This window comes from Drosophila navojoa, chromosome 4, assembly GCF_054131105.1.
Source record: "Drosophila navojoa isolate 15081-1374.11 chromosome 4, UAZ_NAV_1.0, whole genome shotgun sequence".
Taxonomy (NCBI): domain Eukaryota; kingdom Metazoa; phylum Arthropoda; class Insecta; order Diptera; family Drosophilidae; genus Drosophila; species Drosophila navojoa.
In genome coordinates this window covers 7,924,857-7,942,496 of record NC_142892.1, presented here as the reverse complement: position 1 = coordinate 7,942,496, position 17,640 = coordinate 7,924,857, and the positions used below count along the sequence as shown (strand labels likewise).

Genomic DNA, 17,640 nt, shown 5'->3' with positions numbered 1-17,640 from the left:
TTAAAACTTGGTCCGAAAACTCAAAAACCTGACAGTTGAAAATTAGCAAATAAAATAAAAGTAATAATAATTAGATGCTGTTTTTATTTCAATTTTTGTTAACGCGCCAATCCAACTACGATTGAATCGCTGAAACTATTAAATACTCAAAAAGGCACTGTTAGGAAAAATTGTCAACCGGTGGCAACGCCAAAGCCATTCCGCCATCTTTTGCGCAGCTGCTGTCGTTTCGCCTCTGACGGAAATTCTTTGCACTAAAAGTTAAGTTTACTATTAAAACCATATTAATTAGCAGATTTAATCTGTACGTTGGATTGCTTTATTTGGAAGCATTATTAGTACAGGTAAGTAATGCCATAAAGCCATAGATTCTTATAGCGTAGCTTATCAAGCCATGTTTGGGTGTGCGAGAAATCAATAGCCGCTTGGGGTCGCTGATAGCGTTATGTCCGCTGTAGGTCGCTATTAGCTACTTGTTTTTGGCGCTAACTTATAAAATGGTTATTGCTTGCAGTCAGAATGTCAAAAGGCACGCGCAACTCCGATTCAGGGGATTTGCAAACATATCTAAGGAATTTTCACAAAGAAATTGAAGATGGCAGTGTTGATGACAAAGAAGTCAAAGCAGATGATGATACTGAGGTGGAACAACAGGAAGAGAACCAGGACGATGATGACGACGATAAATATTTTATAGACGACGAAGGCAACTGTTATATCAAAACCACACCAAGGAAACAAGAACAACTCAAAAAGAAATTGAAACAACAAGCAACATCGAAAGCATCAGACAAAGAAGATGTTTCAATCCCAATCCGTAGCACAACGCGTGCCGCCAGCAGCAAAACGTCTAAAGGTTTGTATAGATTAAACTACAACGCAAGCGTATGTTCATAGCTCACCTTAATTTTGCAGAAATTAGTCTGCGTCCTGCGAAACCGAAGCCTGTTGCATCTGCTCAGGGGAGTCCGAAGGCAATAAATATACGACCCGCACCACCAAAAAGAACTCCAGTTAAGATGACAACTTCTACACCAGTTAACACACCTAGAGGATACTTACGTTCTTCAACTAGATCTGCAAAGTCCGTACCAGAGTCGCCGCCGAAAACTAAAATAGTAATAGAAAAGGTAATGGAGTTCGAAGAACTTGTAGATGATCCGAGTGGCGGTGATGTTACCATAGACCAATCAGAGCTAACTGCCACTGCAAATGATACTAGCCTAACCGAAGATCTGAACACGACCAAAGACGATTCGGACAAGGAGGTCTACGAGTTTGACGAGAATGCTGCTAATATAACCGCCAAGTCGGATGTGGATTTCGTGCCCAGCGGAAATCAGTTCAAACTAAAGCCGGCGTCAGCCACTTCTGCATCGCAGAAGTTTGCCTGCTCTCACTGTAGCTATACGACCAATAAGAAGTTTCTAATCTCACGACACGTTCGAACACATAACTCGGAAATGTCATTCAAGTGTTCTATATGTGAGCGCGGCTTCAAGTCTAACATGGGGCTGGTCAATCACTTAAACACACACATGGGCAACAAGCCTCACAAGTGCAAGCTGTGCGAGAGTGCTTTCACTACGAACGGAGAGCTTATAAGGCATACCCGCTACAAGCACACCAAGGAAAAGCCACACAAATGCACGGAGTGCAGCTATGCCAGCGTTGAGCTGACAAAGCTACGTCGTCACATGACTTGCCATACGGGTGAGCGTCCGTACCAGTGTCCGCATTGTACATATGCCTCACAGGATATGTTTAAGCTAAAGCGGCATCTGGTCATTCATACTGGCGAGAAGAAGTACCAATGCGATATCTGCAAGTCCCGCTTTACTCAATCAAACTCGCTCAAGGCACACAAACTTATTCATAGCGTGGTGGATAAACCAGTATTTCAGTGCACTTTGTGTCCCACCACATGCGGCCGCAAGGCTGACCTACGCACCCATATGGCCAATATGCACACCTCGGATAAGCGACATACATGCAAGCGCTGCGGCCAGGAGCTGCCTGATCGCTATCAGTACAAGCTGCACATCAAGTCACATGAGGGCGAGAAATGCTATCGCTGCACCCTTTGTAGTTATGCTTCAGTGTCTCAACGACATTTGGACTCCCACATGCTTATACACACCGATTCGAAGCCGTTTAAATGCGACTTTTGCTCCCAGGCGTTCCGTCAGCGCCAACTGCTACGTCGCCATATCAACCTGATGCACAATGAGGACTACAAGCCACCGGAGCCACGTGTAAAGGTTCACTCTTGTCCCAGTTGTATGCGTGTCTTTACGCATAAGGGTAACCTGATGCGTCATATGGAATCACACGATGATTCCTTGAATGCGCAGGAGCAGAAGTTGAAATTAAGACTTGGGCGTAACGTTCGCCTTCAGCCTGATGGAAGCATTGTGACTTTAGATGGTGACGACGTTCAGGAATTTGATAAAAGCGACACCATTTCCATTGACATCGAAGAACAGTTCGAGATCACTGAATTCGAGGAGATTGATGAGGAAGAGTCAGTGCCAAGCGAACCCATCGAGGAAACGTTAACTGCACCCACTATAAGGACAAGAAGGGACAATAAAACTGTCGCTGTAAGAGATCGAGCACAGAGCTCATCCAATAAGCCGATCATTATCAATCGGCAATTAAAGGCTCCGCGTGCGCACCGCGAACGAACTACGCAAGCCGGCACGTTCCGTATCAAGAAAGAGCCGGATGCAAACGAATTTACAGTAGAACTTGAAGGTGAAGACGAGCAGTTTATGGTCGTTCAGCTGGTTAACGATGATAGTGAGGTAGTGGTCAAGCGTGAACCCAAGATCAATGCCGATAATTGCTTTGGCTTCGAGGTGAGAAAATTACGTAATTTCAAATATATTTAATATATATTTATCAACTGTTTTAGGATGACGCCAATGTTGAATACGAAGAATATGTGGAGCCTGTAGCTGAAGTGGATGCAACATCGCAGCAGTTTCTTCAGCTAATGGACATGATTGAGCAGGATACATAGGTCAGCAGTAAAGTAAATATATGGAACAAATGTATAGAGTATTAATAAATATATAAACTGGATTTACATACTTGATTAATACACTGCTTTGTTTCTACCGGAATATATCACGTCATATATACAATCGGTTGGCATAAATACAATATTTTTATTTAAATATTTCAGATACTTTCGTGTATGACAATATATGTATGTAATATTCGCACATAGTTATAACGAGGTGCATTTTGGCGTGCACAATAAATTCTCGGCTCTTTGTTGCATCTCCATTCTTTTACAATAAATCTCTTCAGCATTTTTAGTAGTTTTTTCTCGTGCATGTATACAATAAAAATATATATTATATATGTTTATGTATATATATATATATATATATGTGCAAAAAATTGTCTGCTGTGCAGTGTATGTTTTAACACTTTTCTTATTTAAATATGTTTCTCGTTTTTTTTTTTTTTTTTTTCAAACGTTAACAATTTGTTAGAACTTGTATTCTGTTGTAATTGTATATTATTTGAACATTTCATTTAACTAATGTAAAATGGAACAACGTCAATAAGGGAAGTGCACAAAAAGATTCGATCATATCTTCGACACAAATTAAATAATGAGACATTTAGAAATCGTTTGAAAAAATTGCTTGCATTATGAAGTACACCCATACAAAATACATTTAGAAATACAACAGTCAAAATGAAGGAACCTTATATAATTACACTCTAGTACCAACTAAATACTTAGTATTAAATTGAAATTAACATATAGGGCTTAGTAAAATAAACAAATTCATGGGAAGCTGTGCTATGGCTTTTCGCTAGCTCTTCGTAAGCTTGGCTTATCAATTAACTTTTGGCTTAACATTTTTTGTAATCAATCAAGAATTTCTAGGTTGTGTGATCAAATAAAATCAAACATTCGCCATTGAGCAGCTTTGGGAGGCAAAGTGAGTGAACATGTACATATTAAATCCTTAAAAGATTTTTAGTTTACGAAGAAAACGCAACAAAGGCGCACTGAAGCAGGCTGCTTGGTGTCGTGGTAGCTGCTGCTGCTGCGTCTGTGGCTGTGGCTGTGGCTGTTGCGTTGCTTTTGGATTAGCAGCAAAAGAGGAGGCGGCTGCGGCACGGGCTTTGGCTCTGCCATTCGCAATTCACAACTGCTCCCTCTTCTGCCTCTTTGGCTGTTAATTGCAGTTGAGCGTGTTCTGGTTGGGGCTGCGTGTGACATTGTTGTGATTGATTTGGTTCGACTGCGTGATACTGGCGCTCTCGCTGTTCTTCCAGGACAACAGCTTATTGAGCAGTCGATCCAAGAAGGGATTACCACCCAGACGAGTCAACTGTCAAGCAATAAAGAGAATTATGTATTAGTCACATGATTGCTAAGGAATAGAAGCATAAGTTCATAACAACCTCGGCACGCGCCTCCGCATCAAGACTTTCGAGCACCTTGCGTGTGTACTGAAAGCTGCCGAGCTTTTCTAACAGGCTAATGCAGTACTTCTTGACCTCAATGTCGTGCGTGCGCTGTCGCAAAATGTCTGAGAAGTAATACAACAGTTGAATAAGCAATTGTGACGGGTTACGAGGTGCGTTCGAAAGACTTACGCAAAACCTGTTTGTCTTGCTTTTGCGTACGCACTGCATGTATGACTGGAAACCCAAATTTGCCCTCAGTCAAGTCCTCCGCGAAGCTCTTGTTTTCCGTGTACTGCAAAGGCAAGAGGAGAATAGTATATAGACTTACAATGACTTACTACGGTCCACTTGCCTCTTTCAAACTCAAATTGCAGTAATCGTCACGTATTTGAAAATATAGGCCCAAAATGGCTGTTAACTTTGTGAAATCCTCCTTGTTCTCACTGAACAGCTGCATCAGGCGTATGGCCAGCATGAACAGGCCCCCAGTCTTACGTATAGTCATCAGTTTGTAATCAGATTCGGAGGGACATGTAAAGCTATCGCGCCAGTAAATCTCCATGCCTTGGCCGCGATGCAGTTCCAATAGCTGTTCCGTGTACACCTTGGTTGCCTGTCACCCACAATAAACAAACAACAATTTATTGATTATTGATAAGGCCTGATGAATGAGGGTGAACAAGCGTACCTCTGGATGGCCCAGTTGCTGCACTTTTTCCAACGCCAGGAACAGAGTATAATTGGCCGCATTGATGGTGCTCGCCACGCCATAAATAGAATGCGCAACGGGCACACCTCTGCGAAGTATCGAATTGTCTTCAATATCATCAATGCTGTAAGTTAGCAGTCAGAACACAAGAACACATATATATGTATATGTAAAGCACTCAGTTAATTTCTACAGATGTTATTTATGTGTGTTAATTTACTAAAGTAATACATTTAAAAATAATGTTTGTAATTAAGTTTATCAAAGTGCAAACAAGACTTGGATCAAAGTTAGAGCTGTTAACTATTCACCCCACAAATGTGAGGGCGAATATAATTTGTGGCTATGGGGCAGCCCTCGCAATATGCTAGAGAACACATCAACTAAATGTACATAAATTTAAAACTCATTTTGAGGCCCATATCACTTCAATAACACGCCAGGCCAGCTAGCAAGGCAAACTGGGCAGCCGACACATTTTGCGTAATTAAAAAATGTTTGCGCGTGTTGAGGAGGGGGCTGCAAACATTTGTGGGGAATTGGAGGCGTGGGCGTTCAAGCGACGCGCAAAGGCAGTCAACCCAACTGAAAGAAGGATGGAGAATGGGTGGCAAACGGGTGGGTGGGCAGAGCAGTGGAGCGGAGTGAGCTTGTTGCATTGCAAGAGTTACAATATTGTGACAATGGCTGTCGACAAGCTGACTTAATGACAATGGCGATGACGATGACGGCGCTGACGCCTTTGAAGCTGTTCGTTCATGCCACTGTGCGAATGCTGGCATAGTTGTAAAACCAAGTTTTTGTCGATATGAAAATGCATTTGAACACACAAAAAACACGAGCCCAAACGCCTTGTGTGTGGGTGTGCGTGGGTAGAAAGCCATTTATTAGTAAGTGCGCACCGAGACGCTGTGATAACAGCTCTCAGCTGTCAGGCACTGTCGACAACTGGTGCCAGCGAACAATGCAGGATATTAAGCGGCATTAAGGACATTTCAGCACATTTGCATTTGAATAATAGGCAGCAGCAGTGGGTTGGTGGGTGCATGGTGCGACAGGTGGCAACGAGACGGGATTAGCTTGCATGATTGAAGCGAAAAACAAGTCGGAAAGCGCAACCAAACAATGGAAGCAGATAAGCGACTTATAGCTATATATACGAAAACATACATATATATGTACATATGTATTGGTATATGTAGACATACATATATACGTTTATCCAAGAAGCTGCTGAGCCAGCTTTCGTTGAAAACTTCTCTAGAAAAACAGCTAGCATGGCAATGCATCAATTGAAGCGTGCGACGTTTTGTCAGGCACTTTAATTGAAGAAGTTCAAAGATTAACTGTTGCGTATCTTTAATACCCTACAGCAGATACATACATACATATATGTATATGTATATGAATGTACTCTCGGGTCTGCATTCAGCTTGATACAACAATGAAAAATCTAAACATTTAATGCGATTCCATATTGGGAAATGAGAAGGCACATTTTGCAAACAAATTCAATTGAATTTTATCATAAACAGAATGCTGCGGGCTTTTGTTCAAATTTTTCGATTGATTTCGAAGGCAAATAACCGAAATTTACGCACACGTACGTACACACACAAACAAGGCCGGGGGGTGGCGCTTGGGCACCAGTGGATCCGTGTGTGTGTACGTATGTCTGAGTCATCTGTCCAAGTTCTATACAAATACCCATTGCTAAGTGCCAACACAATGATGATAATGCTAAATATATACAAAAAAAAAGTCTGATATGAAATATGAATGTGAAATGAAATTCATAACTTTACCAGCTGTGGGATAACCTGAACAGACAAAAATTGTTGGAGGAGTTTTAATTCTTATTTGCGCAACTTCTAGAATTCGTTAACCTAACAGCTGCCAAAGAATGAAGTCAGCTATAACTATAAAAAGTTTACAAAGTAAAACTGCAGTTGCATTAAGTTTAAATATTCCCAGCTGGAATGGAATTCATTACCTCTATTTAAGTATAATTCAAAAAAACATTCGATCTTGTTCATTAAAATTGCCTATTTTTCCAGTGAAAGAAGTTTTCAGTTTCACAGGAAACTATTTTTTTGGTTCTATTTTTATTTTTCTCAATTTTAAGCGCTAATAAATTTTGAACTTAAATCGTAAACAGTGCAACAAAGAGGCAAGCAACAACAAATAAACATATGTAAATAGCAAATGTGTAAGTGTGAAATGAGATAAAGCATGGGGCGATATGGTTCATGAGGTGAAGGTAATGGTGCGAATGTGATGGTTGTACAGCTAATGTAAACAAAGGTCAAAAAGGCAAAATGCCAAAGCGAAATAAAGTGGAATCGGGAAAAGGTCAAATGATTAGTAAGATAAATGCAATATATTAACAAAGCTATGCATAAATTAAATTTATTAATTTATATCTAAATGTAAAAAATATTTTTTATTTTTACTCACAGCAAACTGGAATTATGCAGCATTTGTACAATCTCGCCAATTTGCGTCAACTTTTCGGGCGGTATAAGCAACCAGTGATTGAAGGCCAAGGCCAATTCGGAGCGAAACTGTTTGCCAGGTATTTGCTGTATATATGTAAAGGGCTGCAGTAGAATCTGGTTGTGCGTGGGCGATGTCAACGGCATGTAAATAAGCCACAAAAAAAAAAAAATTTAATGAAGTAAGCGCAGAAGGTTACGGTTAGGATTTTGGTCAGCAAACAGGCGGCAGGCAGCTCAAAAATGTCAAAGTTCACAAATGACATCGCTGCTACTGGTTAACGGTTAACTGGTTTTTGGGATTGGGTGGGTTGTGTACCTCGTCCTGTTCCCTTTGAGTTGATTTATCTTTGGTTTTTTGCAATATTCCATTCAGCTCGTCCATTTTGTGGAGCGTGTTGTGTGAGCTTTTGCGGTTGTGTTTATTTTGTATTTGTTGGTTGTTCACAGCAAAGGCTGGCTATGCAAGCGGGTTATTGAAGTGCCCAAGCTTTCAATACGCGTGACTAGAATTGTTTGTTTGGCCGCTCAACTCGAAAGCAGACAGACGCAGTGCACATCACAGCAGTTAAACCAACTATAAACAGAATGAGGAAGTTGTTGATATATCATCGACTAATCGATATATACTGCTTGGAAGCTTGCACACGACTGATATCGATAGGATTTTTTTTAGAAAACTACTATCGGTTGGATTAAATAGAAAAACGGGCAACAATCCATTCAATATGAATTTAGGAAATATCGTATTACATTTCAGCTGATTTTAAAATAATTCTTTGGACTATTTCGCATAGGAGTACCCCAAGCATTTGCTTTAAAAATATCGTTTTGCAGCACTTTAGAAATGACAGCTCAGCAATTCGAATTATATCGATATCGATAGTTTTATGAACTAATCAGTAAGGTGCCTGCGTGGAAAATAAATAAACTTTTATTTCCATCAATTTGTTTATTAAAAGCTATTTTTAAGAATGGCTACATCACAGCCTGTGCGCATGAATTGGCATCCAAATATGAAACACAATGAAGTGGAGAGGTAACTTACGCAAATTAAAAGAACAGCCTCATCAATTTCACCTGCCACCTCGTTTTTAGATGGATTTGCATTTACCCAGCATACATAAACAGCAAGAAGACTCGCCAGGAAGGTCGTCGCCTGCCAAAAGAGAATTGTGTTGAGAATCCAACGTATGTGGAAATCCGCGATGTACTCTCAGTATCTAACCTGCAATTTGTGGTGGAGAATAAACAGTACTGTCGCGAAAAGAGCAGAGAGTTGCAGTTCCGGGGCCGAGTGCGCGTGCAACTACGCAATGCGGACGGTACACTGTGCAACAACGATTTCTCCACCCGCGAGTCTGTCATGAAGTATGTAGCCGGTAAAATACCGCAGCTGAAAACGCGGCAGAACAAAACAAATGACCCTCAGCCGCAGTCGCAGTCAAGTGGGGCTGGAGCTGGTGGTGGAGGCGGTGGCAAGAAGGGCAAGGGCAAGCGCCGATAAAGCATTATAGGCAAACATTTCTTTGTGAGAATTGTGAAATTTGTTTAGTTGGTTTTTTGTAATAAATTCAAAATATATTGTGAAATAGCAACACATCTCTTGTCTGGTATGAAGTTCAAGTGCAAGAATTTGGCCTTGGCCAAATATAAGAATATAAATTTATATATTTAGTACGTATGTCTAAGCTGACCCTAAAACTGAAACAGTTAATAACGATTGCATATGTGCTCAATTAAAAATGTCTCAAGATCATACAGTGTCAGCGAAAATTCCGGCGAACGCCAAAGCAAAACAAATCAAAATTCGACTGACAGTCACGAAGCGGCAGCAACGAAAAACTAAAATAACGTCTACGATTTCACCCAGTCAGCGTATATAACACTCAGCGCGTCGCGAATGCACAGCCAAAACCCAATTGGAAAGACACTAAGGCAGAGCACACAAAATGATACGGGCTAAACACTATATCATCAATATCACCATCTCCATTATGTTGATTGGAGTGTTGCTGGCTACTCAGATATCCACTTCCGCTGGTGTACCAACCACTGCCTCGACGACTGCGTCTACTGTACAAACAACAACATCCCGCTATGATAATCCGCTCGTGGAGCATAAGCACGAGAAAAACTGTAAGGCGCTCTGCGAGCATTGCGGCTGCCTTGGTTTTTATTGCGGCGAGGAGTGCATTTGCGAGTGCAACAACGAGAACTCCGACACGGAATGCATCCACACTATGCAGGTGAACGCGCGCACGCTGAACACACCATTTGAGATCCTCATTCAGGGACCTAGCAGCAATCGATTTGTGCGAAATGCTAAGGAGTTCGAGCAAAAGCGTGAACTGTTGGCCAGTCCTGCTGGGGAGATCAAAGCTGCCCGTAGTCGTCGTTCCACAATTACCATCTACAAGCCATCAAGGTCGGGAGACAAAAGGCCGGCTATGTCATTAAACGCACTGGAATCACCATCCACAAAAGGAGACAAATCGAATTTGGCACGTCACAAACGTTCCGTGGAACATTTGGAGTGGTTTAACGATTTTGCCAGTTCTCTAGTGCGACCTTCTCCATTGGGCACGCGCGCCCAGAAGCAGCGCGAGACAAAACAATCCGCGTTTAAACGTCAAGCTGCGGCAGAGCCAATGTCAATGGGGCATCGGGAACCATGGTTCCTGGAGCAGACAGCACCACTACTCAATCGTCCCGCACCCCTTTTTAAACGGCATCAGCTCAGCGAGAAGGACAGTCAAAAAACTAGAAAGTCAAAGAAAAGTTTTTCACGCAATACCAGACCCGACTCCATTGAAGAAGTACCCGCAACAGAAGCGCCAAAGCCCAAGCCAGATATACGTCCATTTCGTGATGCTCTACAGGTAGTAGAGCGTATTCCTCGCGTGTTACAGGACACGGTTAGTCACTTAGCCGCCGATGATGACAGTGGTGATGTTTTCAGTCTTAACATTATGAACGATGTGCTACCAAAGAAAATTCCACGCAAGGGACCAGCGAAGGGCTTTAGAAGGTTTAGGCAAAATATTCGTGACAAAGATGTCGAGCCAAAGCCCACACCCACTACTAGGGCACCCGTTGTACCTTCAGCACCCCTGGCTCCATTAGCCCCACTGGCACCCCGTGGTCTTCTCCTGCCCTGGCTGCGTCAGCGACGTTTGAGGCGCTTCCGTGGAGAGCAATAGATGTAAATTTTGGATAATTCAATTTATCTATGTTTTATATTTTAAGGAATTTGAGAATGGCTGTGTATGTATGTTTGTTGTTTTGGCCTGTAAATTTTATTCGCAAATAAATATTTCTTAACAATAATATAACTAAAGGCACCCAAATGGTTTGAGCATTTAGAAAATACATATAGCAACGCAATCATATGCTTTATTACATTGTATACTTTTAGGCATTTCCTTTAAACTAAGAAGTCAGAGTAGTGTCTCATACTTTTTAGGATCGCTATTAATGAAAATGAATTGTCGCGGAAGAGCAATAAAGAGAGCGACGAGTCGGTCAAACGTTGGCAACAGACGCCAACGGTTTTCAGTTGAGTAAATCAGTTGGAGCGACCAGTGCGTCTTCAGCTGTTGCTCTGCACTGAGGAGATTTTAACAACATATTAGCAGCGTTTCAACAGGTAGCTAACAAATTGGTAAAAGAAAAAGAATAAGAAAAAACAAAGAAGAACTATATGAACGCAGTGCGACGGGTTAAACGCGAACGTATAGACGAGCGAAGTGCAAACAGTTCATTATCAATGTATTTGTAATGTTACAAAGTGCAACAAAGTACACAAAATAAAATGAAATAAAATAAAACATAGAAGGCTAAGTGACTGCTCCCTTGGTCCCCACTTGTGTTTGCTGGTGCTCACACCAGCAGATGACAATAAGTATCTGTGTGTTAATTCAACTGTGTGTGTGTGTGTATGTGTGCGTGAGTATGTGAACGTATGCAGCAACAAAAATAAAAACAAAGAAGTAAAGTCGTGCGTTATGTATTATCTATACATAGGAATTGAAACAAGCAAGAGATATTATCAGAGCTATATATATTTAAAGACAAAAATGTAAATATGCGCCTCCAGATACATATGTGTGATAGAGCTCATTGAACCAAGAATAGGAATTAGCTGGGCTGTACTGTACTGCTGGAGAGAGCATAGTTGTTACCCCCAAGAAAGCTGATTGAAATTTGTTGGTCAATTAAAATGTGGAATCAATGAATGTGATTCATATCTCTGGCAGTCTAATTAATAATATAAATATACATATGTATGTATACATGTGTACACCCATATTCATATTAATAGTATTTATGTACATATGGCACATAAATGAAACCCTTTTGAAAGCACCTGTTGAATGGGTTCACTTGCAAATTATTCGTACAATCTGATCTTCGACACCGGAGCCGAATTCTCAACAACATTGTGTAAATATGGGAGCTTTATATGGGTTTTTTGCTTAACTGGGGACGACTAAATGATAAAATATCACAACAGCTAATGCGATAAATGATAACTAAAACAGCGATGAGTGATTAAACCAAATAACAAACATCGTTAACACATACATGCATATGCACATATACATATACGCAAACGCACATACATACATGTATGTATAAAGCCGGTTGTATTAACTAGTTGGCTACGATAAGTGCATGAATTTGTTGGTTGATATAAAAAACACACTCACACAACCACAAAAAAATATGAAAACAGCTGAGAAATCGGCATTTGTTTATCTGCGAGTCTGTAAGTTGGCTGTGATAAAGCTAAACGACGAGTGGCATGTAATCTACGGGAAAATAGTTTAGTTGTGTGTGTCCAGCTTTGTACTCAGCTAATTAGTGATAAGGATGAGCAGCTATGTATGTATATATTTTAGCAATATTTTCAATATCTGTTCATACTTAACTAAGCTTATGGAAGCTCGTTATATACCCTTGTCGATTGCCAGTGAAGATTTTTTCTCATTTTTTCTGAATACGCTAAAATGTTTTTATAGCCTGAACTCGATAAAAATGAGAGTTTAGGGTATAATGGCTGTATGTAACAGACAAACGGAGGCGTGCCAGACTCTAGCAAGTAAATATACATATTTTTAAAGCGAACAACGAGCAGAGTTGACCTACCCTTGGCTGTCCCGCCATCCACACTCATACATATATACATAGAAACATATATGTATGTATTTCTAGGGTATACTAAATTAATTATTTTAATACCGCCTTGTATAGTTCGGCCACCTGCTTAAGTAGATAAGCTCAAGGCGTAGCAAGCCGAATATAAATTGCTTTTGTAGGAGAATACGATATTTATAAACTCATACACATATACATACATACATACATACATATCACTCATATCTTAACTGAACCAATCAAAATGAACAAATCTCTTTACGAACCAAAGCATGAGCCAGCGACGGTAACATTGAAGGGACACAACTACTACAACGGCGTCCACAGGTACATCATGGAGTACTGGCGAAAGTTTCGGGAACGCGTGGCAGCACGTAATCGGACCACAGAGCTTGACGATGATCTGGAGACATTGGAGGAGTACACTCAGCGCTGGCGTTCCGTGCGCGTCATTTACTTTACCATGTTCTTGATGGCTCTCGGCTTCAGCATTATACTCACCGGCATTTGGCCATTCCTGAGCGAGGTACTTATTTCCTCTATATATACTTATGTACAAAGACTAAAACGCAATCATCTCTGTAGCTAGACCCCACTGCCGGCAAGGAGTTTATGGGTTTGATTGTGGCCGCTAATCCGTTGGGCCAGATGATCTTCAGTCCCATCTTCGGTCGGTGGGGCAACAAACTGGGCACTATACGACTTCCTCTCCTCATTTCGTTGGCGCTCTTCTCTGTGGCCAGTGCGCTGTATTCGTCATTGGAGCTCGTAAACAATGTTAAGTACTGGATGCTTGCCTCCCGATTCCTCATCGGAGTCAGCTCGGCCAACATTGCGCTCTGCCGTTCCTATTTGTCAGCGGCTACACGTCTTAACGAGCGCACCCATGCCGTCTCCATGGTGTCCCTGGCCCAGGTACTGGGCTTTATCATCGGTCCTGGGCTTCAGGCACTAGTGACACCGCTAGGTCGGAAAGGTCAGGTCTGGTTTTGGGGTGCCATGCATGTGAACATGTACACCGCTTCCGGTTGGATAAATGTGATCATGAGCTTGGGCAACTTCGTAATGTTTCTGCCGGGCTTCTTTGAGGAGCACAGAATAGCCGCACGTGAGATCATGGTGATGCAGGGCGGCACATCTGAGCGCGAAACCTGGAAGGCAATTAAACCAAATTACTATTCCGCCTGGACACTCATTGTGGCATTCTTCGTCTTGGTCTTTAACTTTGTGTTGCTAGAAACGTAAGTTCGACAGCCACTTGTTCTTAAATTGTACTCTATTTTTCATGTATTCACAGCTTGGGAACGTCGCTGACCATGGATATGTTCGCCTGGACGAATAATGAGGCACTCTACAACATGGGCATCTTTATGACCATTGCAGCAATCATATCTCTGGTTACTTTTGTACTTATTGAACCACTTTGCAAAATATTTGCCGAGCGCTATGTTCTCATCTGGGGCGGATTTTCGTTGATGGTGGTGGGTCGGCTACTTTACATACCGTGGGGACCGGATCCGCCAAAGCTGGCTATTGCTTACAATGCCAGTTCAAATCTCTCCCTCGATGATCCTTTGTATTTGGGCTGTCCGGTCACACAGGATTGGTGCCCAGAACTGCCAGCGTTGACATTGACGCAGTTCATCATTGGATTTGCATTAACGTCCGTTGGCTATCCAATTGGCGTTACTCTTATACAAACAATATTCTCCAAGGTACTTGGTCCGCGACCGCAAGGCGTGTGGATGGGTATTATGACAGCTGCAGGCTGTCTATCTCGTGTGATGGGCCCTGTTTTCGTTGGCTCCATTTACACACGTTTGGGTACTTACTGGACGTTCGGTTTTACATCTATTATGATGCTCGTTTCTATGATATGGCTGCTGTTCAGCAAGTAAGTATATCACTAAGTATTAATCCCTAACATTCTAAACCTCCGTCCTACTTGCAGTCGTGTACTTATTCCACCAGTATTTGAGAAACCACCGATAGCTATGCAGGTGATACATCCGAAAGACAAACAAAACGATGCTACGCCTAACGACGAGTCAGATGAGCTGTTGGTGGAATCAAAGGCGTTACGCATAGTGCCCTCATCGCAGGCATAGCAGCATCGTGGACTTTAATATATTATCCCAATGACTGCCTTTAGTATACACATTCACTATGAATTTATAGACATAAAATATATTTTGATAGTAACTTATGATGCTTTTTAATACTAGGTCATTTACATGGTAAAAATCATACGTACAGGGTTTTTCATTTTTTCCACAATCGCACAAACATGCATTGGTGCTTAACTTTTTATTTGTATATATATATATGCTAATCACACAAATCCAATAGTTCGTAGTTATTTACGGTTAAGAATGAACTCCTTTGATGAAATAATGATGCAACTTCTGTGATGCCTGCAATCTTGGTTGCCAGCAGCAGAACATTGACGTCGTCATTATCAGTCAGACAATGCTACTTAATTATGATTAGTATGATAGGGATGCTAAAGGGACTATGAATATTTCTTCTGTTGTGTTATTGCTGCTACGTGTAAGGGACTACCAAGGTGGTATCCACATATGTAAGAACGGCAACTGCTGCAGTTGGTGATAATGATGAATTGTCGGCGACCAGCATAGGAGCCAACATGATGCGCCGCTAAAAGCATTATAGTTGTAAACGGGTACTAGTGGTGGTGTACTTGTTGCAAGTGCACCTCTCAAATCTGCTGCTGCTGTCACTCAGCTGCTGCCGTTATAGTAAAACTCATCTCAGTAGGGCGCATACCGGCGACCTGGCGGCGAAGGACCGCGCATGCCACGCGACGATATCATGCGCTCGTCAAAAGAATCGCGACTAAAGTCCTCATATCCATGCGGTGTCGGTGAGCTGCTCAACAAAATATAATAATTAACATCTACGCATTATCATATTTATAAATATATTCTCACCCGTAGCGACTCATTCCGTTACTGCTGCGTGGCGGCGGAGGAGACCGCCTACTGAACATGGAATCGTATCCACGAGATACACTACAGGAGCGCAAACTGCCGCTTAGCGGTGGGGGCAATGGCATAGGTTCACGACGCGAAATTGGTGGCGGTGGAAAATCACGCATGCGTGATGACGCATAGCGACGTTCGTATAGATCGCGTGTATCCTCAAAGCGGCGGTCATAGTAATCGTAGTCCTAGAGTTGAACAAAGTGTTATTGTAAATTTTAAGGTGCGACATTTCGGATGAAAATGAATTGTGTAATTTGATATTTAAAGGGTATTCGCGGCGAGTCGATTTATAGAATAACTGCTTAAAAACCCTGGTAATTAATTTAAAATTAAAATATTCAATTTGTAAACTATTAAATTACACATCTCTTAAGATCATTATGAACCGTTCATATTTAAGCAGTTAAATCTTTTAGCCGACCTGTCGAGAGTAGCCATATTTGTCTGCATTTACCCTAAAACCGTCCATTATGCGATCACGCAGGAATGGCGGTGGTGGAGGTGGCGGCGGATACGGATCACGACTGTACATGCGATCTCTGTAGCCGGCGCTCAGTGGCGGTGGAGGCTCGCGTCCACCAGTGCCTGTCCAACGCGGACACTCTTTCGACCAATGACCGGAACGGCCGCAACGATAACACTGCTCCGGATCGCCCATGCCCGGTTTGGGGCGTACACGACTAGTAGACACCTGCACCTTCAGCGGCTGGCCATCAACAACGCGACCGTTCAACTCCTTGATAGCATCCTGCACATCACCGACACAATCCAAATGGACAAACCCATAATTGCGCACAATGTCGCATTCGACAACGGTGCCGTATTTTTGAAATAGTTCGCGCACCTCCGGCGCACGCGTTTTGTCGGTAAGATTTCCAACGAAGATTTTCGTTGTTGGCGTATTGGGGGCGCGTCGACTTTTAGCGGCCTCCACCTTGATGGCGTTATCATTCAAAACGTAACCGTTCAAGTTCTGTATGGCATCGCGACCCTGTTGCTCGGTTTCCATGTGCACAAAGCCATAATTCTTCACCACATCGCATTCGACGACAGTACCGTATTTCTCGAATAGCGCACGCAATTCGGTTGCCTGCGTCTTCTCATCGAGATTACCGATGAACAACTTGAACGTGCCGGCTCCGGGCATCACGGCGACGGTTTCGGCTGCGGCGTCTTCCACGGTTCTTGCGTTAATTCAATATCTTGGGAAGCTTGAGGCGTTAGCGTACGCGAGTTTTGGATTCTGGTTTGTTTACGCGTTACTGACGTAAATGGAGCACAGCTTGAGAACGACAACGGCGGCGACCGCGACCTCAAAGTGAAAGAAGAAGCAATGCAAATTTTCATTTTGATTTTGATTTATATTGAGGCAGGGCAAGAGACAAGTAGCTCGATACAACTTTAACAACAAAGAAAGGTCACAACGCGTCCATTAAACTCTAAGATCATACACATGCACAACGCGTGAAAAATCATTATAATTTCCACACAATATACAAAACAAGATGGCGGCGATAGCGACGGCGGCAAGGCGAAAGAAACAGTAGTATGCAGTAGTGCAGGAAGGCGGCTTCTATAGTTGTATATGAGTTCAAATTTTAAAGACTTCTTACCTGTGCACTTCCTAATATAAAATAAAATAATTCCCAAATTTTTTCACAATTCAGTTCAGCAGCTCACACAAGACTCGCTTTCCAACATTTAGTCAAAATGACTTTTATGTGTATGTGGTCCCAGTGCTGCAAAATGATATATCGATTATATCAAACTTGTCCTTGTTGATAAGCATCGAGTTGAAATATCGATACACTCGGTGAAGCTTACAAAAATT

General features: G+C 42.0%; 6 protein-coding genes across 12 annotated transcripts; 4 read left to right on the top strand and 2 right to left on the bottom strand.

Annotated features, from left to right (window-relative positions):
- Nucleotides 1-183: 183 nt before the first annotated feature.
- On the top strand, nt 184-3,104 carry CTCF (transcriptional repressor CTCF). 2 transcript variants are annotated; one of them, XM_018101071.3, is made up of 4 exons: nt 184-344; nt 515-856; nt 916-2,861; nt 2,918-3,104. In XM_018101071.3, the coding sequence occupies exons 2-4, from the start codon at nt 520-522 to the stop codon at nt 3,023-3,025; spliced, it is 2,391 nt and encodes a 796-aa protein (XP_017956560.1). In that variant the 5' UTR covers nt 184-344; nt 515-519; the 3' UTR covers nt 3,026-3,104. The 2 variants fall into 2 exon arrangements, with proteins under 2 accessions (XP_017956560.1, XP_017956561.1); XM_018101072.3 differs by having other exon boundaries at nt 185-454.
- A 355-nt stretch (nt 3,105-3,459) lies between these two features.
- On the bottom strand, nt 3,460-8,263 carry qm (geranylgeranyl pyrophosphate synthase quemao). 2 transcript variants are annotated; one of them, XM_018101087.2, is made up of 7 exons: nt 7,964-8,263; nt 7,607-7,761; nt 5,129-5,237; nt 4,793-5,053; nt 4,630-4,732; nt 4,435-4,562; nt 3,460-4,361 (listed from the first exon to the last, which is right to left on the bottom strand). In XM_018101087.2, the coding sequence occupies exons 1-7, from the start codon at nt 8,027-8,029 to the stop codon at nt 4,206-4,208; spliced, it is 978 nt and encodes a 325-aa protein (XP_017956576.1). In that variant the 5' UTR covers nt 8,030-8,263; the 3' UTR covers nt 3,460-4,205. The 2 variants fall into 2 exon arrangements, with proteins under 2 accessions (XP_017956576.1, XP_017956575.1); XM_018101086.2 differs by having other exon boundaries at nt 5,129-5,273; nt 7,964-8,261.
- Nucleotides 8,264-8,496: 233 nt separating this feature from the next.
- Nucleotides 8,497-9,236, top strand: Srp19 (signal recognition particle 19). The gene is made up of 2 exons (XM_018101090.2): nt 8,497-8,683; nt 8,743-9,236. Exons 1-2 carry the CDS (start codon nt 8,619-8,621, stop codon nt 9,149-9,151), a joined length of 474 nt encoding a protein of 157 aa, XP_017956579.1. The 5' UTR covers nt 8,497-8,618; the 3' UTR covers nt 9,152-9,236.
- Nucleotides 9,237-9,238: 2 nt separating this feature from the next.
- On the top strand, nt 9,239-10,947 carry LOC108651415 (uncharacterized). Its single transcript, XM_018101081.3, has one exon. It carries the CDS (start codon nt 9,597-9,599, stop codon nt 10,845-10,847), a length of 1,251 nt encoding a protein of 416 aa, XP_017956570.1. The 5' UTR covers nt 9,239-9,596; the 3' UTR covers nt 10,848-10,947.
- A 192-nt stretch (nt 10,948-11,139) lies between these two features.
- Nucleotides 11,140-16,146, top strand: Cln7 (CLN7/MFS domain-containing 8). 4 transcript variants are annotated; one of them, XM_018101078.3, is made up of 5 exons: nt 11,140-11,293; nt 13,076-13,330; nt 13,390-14,045; nt 14,102-14,698; nt 14,756-16,146. In XM_018101078.3, exons 2-5 carry the CDS (start codon nt 13,139-13,141, stop codon nt 14,910-14,912), a joined length of 1,602 nt encoding a protein of 533 aa, XP_017956567.1. In that variant the 5' UTR covers nt 11,140-11,293; nt 13,076-13,138; the 3' UTR covers nt 14,913-16,146. The 4 variants fall into 4 exon arrangements, with proteins under 4 accessions (XP_017956567.1, XP_089115584.1, XP_017956566.1 ...); XM_089259458.1 differs by lacking the exon at nt 11,140-11,293 and adding an exon at nt 12,282-12,415; XM_018101077.3 differs by lacking the exon at nt 11,140-11,293 and having other exon boundaries at nt 12,971-13,330.
- On the bottom strand, nt 15,123-17,574 carry lark (RNA-binding protein lark). 2 transcript variants are annotated; one of them, XM_018101083.3, is made up of 4 exons: nt 17,423-17,574; nt 16,264-17,121; nt 15,756-15,994; nt 15,123-15,693 (listed from the first exon to the last, which is right to left on the bottom strand). In XM_018101083.3, exons 2-4 carry the CDS (start codon nt 16,954-16,956, stop codon nt 15,576-15,578), a joined length of 1,050 nt encoding a protein of 349 aa, XP_017956572.1. In that variant the 5' UTR covers nt 16,957-17,121; nt 17,423-17,574; the 3' UTR covers nt 15,123-15,575. The 2 variants fall into 2 exon arrangements, with proteins under 2 accessions (XP_017956572.1, XP_017956573.1); XM_018101084.3 differs by lacking the exon at nt 17,423-17,574 and having other exon boundaries at nt 16,264-17,415.
- Nucleotides 17,575-17,640: the final 66 nt, after the last annotated feature.